The sequence below is a fragment of the Nematolebias whitei genome, chromosome 8, assembly GCF_014905685.2.
Source record: "Nematolebias whitei isolate Nwh7 chromosome 8, NemWhi1, whole genome shotgun sequence".
Taxonomy (NCBI): domain Eukaryota; kingdom Metazoa; phylum Chordata; class Actinopteri; order Cyprinodontiformes; family Rivulidae; genus Nematolebias; species Nematolebias whitei.
The window spans coordinates 8,788,145-8,798,229 of NC_056505.1; the positions used below are offsets into that span (position 1 = coordinate 8,788,145).

The window sequence follows — 10,085 nt, forward strand, 5'->3', positions numbered from 1 at the left end:
GCAGTTGTACTAATCTCAAACACAGAGGGCAAATTAAAAATGTGCACAAGACAAAGAAGAATAAAGTGTATCAACACTATTTTTCAACACACACACACACACACACACACACACACAAAAACGTCCAGAGGACCTGACTGAGCTTAGTTGGAAGAAGAAAGTGTGTTTTATGGAAAAGTAGATACTTTAAATAAGTATTGATGCAAATACTTGTTTCACAGTGGCCAATAATCAGCGCTTAATTTGTAAACCAAACAATGCCGGAATGCAAACAACGGGAGTGGGGTGGTGGTGGTGGTGGTGATGGTGGTGGTGGTGTGTGTGTGTGTGTGTGTGTGTGTGTGGGGGGGGGGGGGTCAAATTGCTGCCATTGTTTTGATAGGTAATGTACGTAACGTACCATCAAACATTTCTCTCGTATTTTTAATGTTAAAAAAATCAAAATTTTATTAATGACCCACTTAAACTGTAAAACTGATATGCAAATTAGTTGTGCAGTTTAATTATAGTTTTGTGATTTTTATTGAACTACCCATAACTGTATTGTTAGAGGCGGATATTTTTTTTAAGGGTAAATGTGGAAGTGCTTACTTGAAATGGCAGCTCGTACGGGATATTACAATGCTCAGAAATGGCTGTTGTGTTTAAAATGAGTGTTTATGTAATTATTTTCAGTTTACATATCCAACATAGGTTGTATTCATTAAACCAGCCAAATTTCTTCATGACTTTATTATTAGTAAGCCTGAGAGTTACTGGGTCCAAGCAAACAGTTTCTGGAACGCATCCTGTCAAAATAAGAGAGTTCCCGGATCCTGTTCTGGCAGGATCCGGCTCAAATTAAGCCCTGCCTACGAGGCCCAGCTTGTGTGTAAAGAATTGAACTTGTTTTAGGAAAGCAACTTGTTTTGCAGAGAATAGAACAGATACAGGTATTTTGTTTGTGCTGCTAAGAACATGGAAGACGTTTACAGGATGAATCTTGTTCTATTTAAAGAAAGAAAACATTAAATACTCACTCTTGGGCCAATCAAACCAAGCTCCCCAACGATGCCAGCTGGACCAACAGAACCCTGATGAACAGAAAAAACTAAATGACAATCGCGATGATGTTGATTTCATTATGATACATTTTATTGCATTTGAGAGAAATAGATTGTGATTTATTCTGATTATCTATTTGATTGTAACATAACTCTTTGCAACACACACAGGCATCGTAAGGTGCACAGACCACATCTGGACCATTAGCAGAGATGGCCCGTGGCGAAGTCAATGAAAAACCGTAAATAAGTTTAAAAAAAGTTAAAATCACTGCTTTTATTTTGAAGGCTAGTGGCTGTTTCCTTTAGCTGCTGTGCACGTTTAAGTGGAGTCTCCTCTGTCCCTGGAATTTGTGAGAGATTAGGGCCGAATGTGTTATTTTTATCAACATGTGGATTTTTAAGCATTTATTTACCAAATTTACCACAAAGCATTGAGCTTAATTTGTGGAGAACAGCATGTGGTTTATAAAGTGTCTGTGGCATGCATTTCCCACAAATACAAAATTTGGAAGAAGACATCATAATTTGACATAACGCACATCATTTTAGGATAAAAACATAATAGAAACCCATTTTGTTACATATAAACATATTTTTGTCTAGAACTGTGCGCAGCCACAGTACAACGAGGTGGATGACAAAAAGGTTCAGCTTCGCCTTCGGTTGCTTGTCGGCTGTGCCAGAGGCTCAAACATATGAGGGGCGGTGACCAAAACTGGTGCTGCCACATGATGATAGCTGACTTTCTTCTTCTGACCATTCTTTGTCTCTCTCTGACGTTTTTGTTGTTGTTTTTCTTTCAGCTGCTTCCTTCTGCCGGGGCCGTCACAGCGAGGGAACATGTATGAAGGATTTGGCAATTGTTTTAAGCCAGATGCCCTTTTTGATGCAACCTGAGCTAAAACTTGCAGCCTGATGATTACAAGACGCAGCACTGACAGAACGAGCAATACAGCTCCGTCTCTCTGATAGTAAGTTTTTAAAAATTAAGAGAAACATCAGAAGACAGGGTGAAGGAGAGCCCTCTTACTTAGATGAAAACATAATTGGATTTATGATAACGGGATTCTGCTTTTTGGAGTTGGTGGAAATCTGGATTACAGACAAATTTGGAAACGTCAGCAGCTGTTTAAGCTGTCTGGGATGTGTGTGCTGGGCTTGGCAACACTCAAGACTCTGTGCGAACTATCGGTAGACCTGTATCAGAGCCAAGCAGGCAGGACTGTGGACCTTTCTGGCAGTGTTCACAGACTGTTGGAAGGAATCGATCTTGGAGAAGTCTGACTTTGGCATAAGTAATCACAATTCGGCTGTTTGGTGTCACCAGGAAATGTACTTGCAAGACTGTAAAGGCAGACGCGGAAATTAACGAGCTCGGCCTGACCCAAAACAATGTTGAAATCTGAATCTGGCTTTGGAAGGCTGACCATTTCAATTTCTCCTTGGATGTTATGGAAACAAGACACTTTGCTGTGGTGTGGACCTGTGTCAGAGCTCAAGAGGGCTGGCTGATAACAAACACCTCTTATCAGGACTATGGCTTTTTTTTTTGGGGGGGGGGGGGCGCTTGGGACTGTGCTGTGCTATGACTTCACCTGACGGCCATGCTGGGACCCCCTTCCTCTACCCACTCCACACACATATATATTATGTCCATTTATGTTGCTTTTTTCAGTGCTGAGGTAGTTTTTTGCCATCTTACACCGTATCCTGTGTGTCAAGGACACAGTGTGAGAGATTCTTTTTATACGTCCTTCCTTTCCTCCCGTTTTTCCACTTTCCTTATCTAATGAAAAAGGTGGCACTGCTCTCTGCGGCTGCAGCCTCAGACATCTTGTCTCCTCCATGTCTGTTGTTTTCTTTTTTTGACAGGATGTACTAAAATAAAATTTCCCTTTGGGATCAATAAAGTATATTGATTGATTGATTGAGATTCTTCACTACTGTCTGTGTTAGCCACTGTAGCAAAGCTCTGTTTACACGCATCACTTCCTTTTACTGTGCAAGCTCCTTGTCAGTGGCATTTGTGGCCGTAAATCGCAACAACTCTTCATCTCAGTGGCGTGAGAGCGGCTTTTTATACGCCCATCGAAAGGCAGATTTATTATGATACAGTCTCTCTCTCTCTGTAAAGTTTTTCTTGTCCTGCTCATAACTTCTGATCTGCTTAACATTATTTAATGAAACTAATACACATGTGCATCATCTCTAGATGGAGTGATGCATACACTTTTCATCACCCCTGCTTCAAGGTCAAGATCTCAAATCAAGGTCAAAAGTTAAACAAGGTATTTGCTTGTCCGAGCAATAGATGGCTGTATTGCTGTATAACAGTTTGTTGATGGTCATATAACGTGCCGTAGTGTTGTTTTTTTGTTAATTTTGCAATATGCCATCAATGTTTTCTTTACAATAATGTCCTGGTATTTATCATGAAAATTCATTGTGAAAGGCACTTTAAGGTTTATGAATTAAATCAGATTAAACGTACATAGAAATACAAAGCAGATACTTCCGAAGCTCCTTTGTTCAAACTGTAAAAAGCAACAAGGCCTTTTTGCCAAGAGTGCTGACTCAGCATTCACAAAGAAATTTGAGAAATCCAACAAAGTTCATTCAGGTCATCTGGACGGTTTCTTTTTCTTTTTTTTTGTTGAGACGTTTCGTCCTTCATCCTAAGGACTTCATCAGTCTGAGGAGCCACAAGCAAACAGAGTCCCACAAACGGCGCACTCCCATGGTGGACCAACCAGTTTTACGGTGATAAGATGGTTTCTGGGGCCCACCCTCTCCCCGTCGATTCCTCTGAGACAGCCATAGTACTATGTCAAAGTTCACTCTCAATAATCCAGGTTAAAAAAAAATCCAAAAAAAATTCAGTCAAGTCCTGTGGATGGTTTCTTTCTTTGTTTTTTTTGCTGCTTGTGGAACTCAGTTTATTTGTGGCTCCTCGGATTGATGAAGTCCTTTGGATGAAGGATGAAACGTCTCAACAACATAAAAGAAACCATCCAGAGGACCTGACTGAAATTTGTTGGATTATTTACCTGGATTATTGAGCATGAACTTTGATCATTTGAGGAATGTTCTTTATTGAGAATGTATTTATGTGCTTGTATTGCGTCCAAATGTCATTCAGTTTCCTAGAGAAGAAATAAAACCCAGTATGGGCTTTAACTGTAGCTGAAGGTTACATTTTTCATGTAACATCCTCTTTACCTTTTCTCCAGGTTCACCAGGCGGTCCGCTCTCTCCATCTTTACCAGGGGGTCCCTGTCAGAAACAGTGACAGACTTTATTTTGTGCTGATACCAAGCTCAGCGTGTGCTCTAACAGGAGTTGTGTGATCAACTCACCACCTGCCCCATCGCCCCCAATGGCCCTGTCCCTCCTGCTGGCCCTGATGGTCCCTGCAGCAGCAGAGCAGCAGCATCAATAAGAGTTTGAAGCATTTTGTTTTTGTCTTGGATCAACACCAAGTGGCAGTAAAAAAAAGAAAAATGTGAACAAGTGATAAGCACTGAGCAGAAAGTGTGGATTTGTTGAGATAGTTTAATCTGAAGGGCTAAGAGTCTTCCAACCAATGAGCCAAAGCTTCTGAAAGTGATTCAAACTGACCCGCTGTTGTTAAGACATAGTCAGACTACAATGAAGCTGCTTCTACAGGAAGGAAATGGTGCAAATCAAATTAGCTGCTCGTGTCCAGGAGTCTTGGACAGTCACAGAGAAAAACGGTTAGACTGCTCCGGGCTTTTCCAACTGGATAAAGGTTTCTAAGAAAAGTTGAAGACTGACTATTTAAAATACATTTTATGTATGAGCAATTTAATGGGTAAAAATGAGTCGTATTTTAGTCTTTTCAGAGAACAATCAATCTCAATATTTACACTATAAGTACCTAAAAAAAAAAGCTAATGGTACAAAAACCAAAGGTGACTCGCAGGACTTAATTTGTAAACCAATCGATGCCGGAATGCAAATAGGGGGGGGGGGGGCGAAGGGTGTGGCTCTGGAGGGTGGGGTGGTGCTGCAGGGGGCTCTGTGGGTCCACCCCCAGAAAATTTTGAATGAAGTAGATGCCATTTTCTGCATTCTGGTGGATTTTAACGGGCCGTTAAACATCTTAGTTTATCCATCCATCCATCCATTATCTTTACCTGCTTATTCCATTTTGGGTCACGGGGGTCGCTGGTGCCCATGTCCAGCAATCACTGTGCGAGGGGCGGGGTACACCCTGGATGGGTCGCAAGTCCATCACAGGGACACATAGAGACAAACGAGACAACCATTCACTTTCTCACTCACACCTAGGGACAATTTAGAATTACCAATCAGCCCAACATGCATGTTTTTGGTCTGTGGGAGGAAACCGGAGCACCCGGAGAAAACCCACGCATGCACGGAGAGAACATGCAAACTCCACCCAGAAAGGCCCCTGGACCGGGGTTTGAACCAGGGACCTGCTCACTGAGAGGCAGCAGCTCTACCAGTTGCGCCACCGTGCTGCCCCATCTTAATTTATCTACATTTGTAAACACTTTATTCAATAACTATTAGAGAGCAACAACAGCTCTCTCCTTGTGCATGAATAGAGCAGCTCCGCTTCTGTCAAGCATCCTAACCCCTGCCCCCCTCCCCTCACTTCACGGTTCTGAACCCAACTCTTCTCCGCTGAATTCAGTCCTGCGCGTTGTTGCTCCTGCTCCATTTTTTTATGAAAGTAAATTGGACTGTCTACTCGACATTTTGATTGCTGTTATTCTGACAAACTGTGCCGTTGTTTTGATACGTGATTAATGCGAATAATGCACATCAAACATTTTATCGTTGTAATTTTAATAAATAATCAAAATTTGATTAATAAGCCACTTAAACTGTCAAACTGATTTGCAATTTAGTTGTGCTGTTTAATTATGTTTTTAAATTTTTTTATAAAAATGCACTATGACTTTGGACTTTTAGGGGCGGAGTTACCAGATCCAAGTAAACGGTTTCCGAAACGCACCCTGTCAAAATAAGAGTTCCTGGATCTTGCTCCTGCAGGATCCGGCTCAAATTAAACACTGGTGACTCGTGATCAAAAGGGGGGCACTACCAAACAAATAAACTTACGGTTTCTCCAGCAATTCCTTTGGCTCCTGGAGGTCCTGAGGGGCCCTGAACACCCTGAAAATAACACATGCAGTTTGTATTCATGTTAAAATATTCACAGCAACAAGAGGAAAAAATGTGCTTAAAACAATTCTTTCTTATTCATTGCTTTTGTCTGAAAGGTTTACTCATCAAAAAAAAAACAGTTAGTCCCAGCACTTACTGGAAATCCTGTAGACCCAGCTTCACCCGGCTCACCAAATTTTCCCTTTAGACAAAACAACACGAGAGGAAAAGAAAGTTAATGAGGCACATTTGAGAGAATTCTGTCAGTACGCCACCAGGACTCTGATCCAATCCGTTTGTAGTTACTTAGATTGTACATAATTAATAAACTGACTCGTCCATGTAGTAGAGGAGCAGAGAAAATTAAAGGCCTGCCACCAGGATCATAACGATGAGAAACTGGAGAACTTTGGTCAAACCCCCGAAGTTATGAAGGAACTTGTGCGACATTAAGAGATTTTGTGAAACGTGTTCACACTCAGAGATTGTGTTGAAGATGACTCTCAGCCACTACCACATCAAATTTAGTACAAAGTGTGTAGGCGAGAACCACAAGGTTGTGGCGGCCATCTTATTGGGTTGTAAGTGTACATTGTTCTCTGTATTTTGATTTTTTATTAAGTATTATTCTTATCATCTGTCAATCATTTTAACTAACCAGGCAGTCGTATATCAAACCTACTGTAGCTCAACTGAAAATATTTTAATTATTTTTTTTTAAACAAAGCAGCATTCTCCATCTCAACGACACCTACTAATTCAGAAATATGTGATACATTCCCTGTTTGATTATTTAAAAAAGCTTTTAATTTGGTGAGGTTTTTTTTTTATCCTAATTTAAGAATCCCACCAAATCATTGCAACTTCTTCAGCTTCCCAAGACCTAATGACAAATAACAAAAACTAATTACACTTATTAATTTAGAAGACCATCAATCACATGTAGTCCCTCGTTTATCGCTGGGGAGCCGTACCCTGAAGCCCCGTGATAAGTGAAAGACCGTGAAGTAGGAATAGTAGTACAAGTAGTAAGTAGTAGTTTCCTTCCCACACTCTTGCAATATTTTAAACAATGTTTCTAAACTCTAAACACTCCAAAAGAGCAGATAATGTCATGATTTCAGCTTCCTGCCTCATCTGCTCTTTTCCAGCAAGGATTCTTGGCCACGCCCACTTCTCCGTTCTGCACAGAGAACAGCTGATCAGCTGCAGCAGGAAGCTTATCCTGCAGTGTGGGCTGCACAAAGGTGCAGCAGGAAGCTTTTTTTGCAGCTCTGGGCTGCAGAAATGTGCAGCAGGTGCTAAATAATTTTAAACAATTCCATGCTGGTCACGCAGCTCATCCATCAATGAGCCAGTTGTGTGTCATGTCCAATCTTATTTTGAAAAACCAAGATAGAGCAAGTCCGTGATAAACGAACCACGAAGTAGCGAGAGACTACTGTATACCATCAGTTTTACATTCTTTCTAATCTGTGCAGTTATTCTTCAACCTTAAGAGCTTTGAAATGTCCAGTGACAGCAACTACAACAACAACTGGCTGATTGGAGGAAAATATTTTCTGCTAGCAGAGAAAAGTATTGAATTTTTCTTACCATCTCCCCAGGGAGGCCCAATTTTCCTGGTGGACCATCAGAACCCTGCAAAGAAAACCCACTAGTTAAACGAGCTTTCTGAAATCACCCTCGAGTTCAAACGTGTCCAACTGCCCAGAGCTACAGCACCGTTAATAATTTAAAGCTTTGATTGAAGATCCTGGTTTTAAAACATGCAGTTATGGTGCGTGTTGTAAAAATATTCTTTAGACGTTAAAAACAGTCAATAATTACAGTGCATCATCATTTCTACACAAGTTGGGTCCGTTTTTGTTTTTTTTAAATATATGAGACATTTTTAACGAGCACAGTCAGAAAATAATTCTTCCAAGTGACTTTAAAGTAACATTCCCAACATTTAGACACATCTTGAACTTGTTAGCAGTTTCCTTCTTTGACTCTATGACTGTGGGCTCACCTTGACCCCTGTAGACCCCTTCTCCCCCACGGGGCCATCAGGACCTCTTGGACCCTAAAACAAAAAGCCATTGATGACTCCTTTGTTCAACAAATCATATTTGTTCTTTAATTTTTATGAATCCCTCTATCGTTGACCCTGAGAGACTGAAGGTGGTTTCTTTAGGTCAGGGCTATTCAACTAAATTGCTCAATGAAAGCCAAGAGCTCAGGGGCCGGACATCCAGCAGTTATTCTCATTAAGTAAGTTTGTTTTATGATTTAAAATCTGTTTTTATTTTAAAATGAATTTGTTGTTGGGCCGAACTGAGCACACCCGTGGGCCTGATTTGACCCCTGGGCCACCAGTTGAATAGCCCTGCTTTAGGTTTTGTTGTGTACTTTGGTGTTTCCCCACACTGCAGAGTAATCATCGAAGACTGGAACCATTCAGCAACAACTTCACATCTACAGTTTATCTCTGCAGTGTCTCCAGTCTCCATCGTGAAGAACGCTGTCCCCACTTTTCCACAATCATAACAGTGGTTCTGCCTTCACACTGGGGTAATTGGGAAAAGAAAGCATTGTAGCTGATTCACTCTGGACTTTAAAACGGAGCCAAACTATGCATTTGAACAGCACTGGATCATTCTGTTGGATGTTCTTCAGAGCATCTTATATTTAAACAGAGGAGAATACATAAAGCCTTAAGATGTTCTTTGTGGTAATAACAGATAAACGTGTTCAAGATTGTTGCTTAAAGAACATGTTGGGTTTATTTATGAGCGACCCCCCCACTGAAGCTTTGCCCAAATGATGACAGGTACAATTGTGAACTAGAAGGTTTGAACTTGAAGCAAAAATGTAATCATTATAAAGCACTTTTCAACAAATGTTTTAAAATAACTCCATCAAAAAATAAATAAATCTTCCTGCAGAGACTTAAATATTTAGCTGAGAAAGAAGAAATCCATTGAATCTATTAAATAGTTTCTTGTCCAATACTGAGAAGTGTTAGCATATTATATGGAAATTTGCTGTTTCATAATGGAAGAGCTTACATTTTTAAATAATTGTCCAAATGAGACATTATGTAAATATTTGTTATATTGTTTTGGAGGAAATAATAGGTTGTCTGTGTAAAATAGTCATACTAAATGTTTTCTGTGCACACTTTTACTTTTCGTTCCCACAATTATGCTCTGTATTGTAGTCCCAGTAACGAAGCATATTAACTTGAAACTTGTTGATTTTCAGTCAGCAGTGGAAACGAGATAAAGTGACAACAACAGCAGACTTGCAAATAGCAGAACTGCTTCATGTGAAGCTTGAAAATAACTTGTAAATGTCGATTTGCTGAGATTAAATCAGCTTCTTAATGCAGTTTAGGTGTTTTTGTCAAAACAAAAACAAAGTTAATACCTGGATTAAAACAATAGGTAAGAACCACTCTTTGCTAAAATACTGTTGATACAATATAACACTCAAAAGACACTCAAATGCTACACTGTCATGTGTGTAAGCTTGAAGGTGTTTCTGTTTTCAGAGCTGTCTTGATTTTTTGAAATGTTGAGTCCAAGAAGCCTGACTTTCCTGTAATCTTAACGGGCTCTTAGTCAGTATTTCTGTAGGTTTTACAAAAAGTTTTTGTTAAGCCAGTTACCGCTGACCTTTGACCCATTCAACACAATAAACCTGATGAACTCGATGAACGACCGTGTTGTCAACAATGAGCAGAAAACTTAGCAAAGATACAATTTCCTTAGAAATTTTAAGCACTTCGTTACCAACAACTCATCACAGAGACACAATTAGTTGATATTTCTTTGGATAAATCTATTTAAAATACAGAAATTAACAGTTTGACAGACATCATATATATATATATAT

General features: G+C 40.0%; 1 protein-coding gene across 1 annotated transcript in view; it reads right to left on the reverse strand.

Annotated features, from left to right (window-relative positions):
- The window catches only part of col27a1b (collagen, type XXVII, alpha 1b), a 96,063-nt gene that overhangs the window by 24,436 nt on the left and 61,542 nt on the right, over window positions 1-10,085 (reverse strand). Inside the window, exons 29-35 of the mRNA XM_037680026.1 lie at window positions 8,218-8,271; window positions 7,800-7,844; window positions 6,361-6,405; window positions 6,159-6,212; window positions 4,403-4,456; window positions 4,266-4,319; window positions 1,020-1,073 (exon numbers count right to left, since the gene is read on the reverse strand). Coding sequence (XP_037535954.1) covers window positions 1,020-1,073; window positions 4,266-4,319; window positions 4,403-4,456; window positions 6,159-6,212; window positions 6,361-6,405; window positions 7,800-7,844; window positions 8,218-8,271 — 360 coding nt within the window. The remainder of the gene's footprint in view (window positions 1-1,019; window positions 1,074-4,265; window positions 4,320-4,402; window positions 4,457-6,158; window positions 6,213-6,360; window positions 6,406-7,799; window positions 7,845-8,217; window positions 8,272-10,085) is intronic.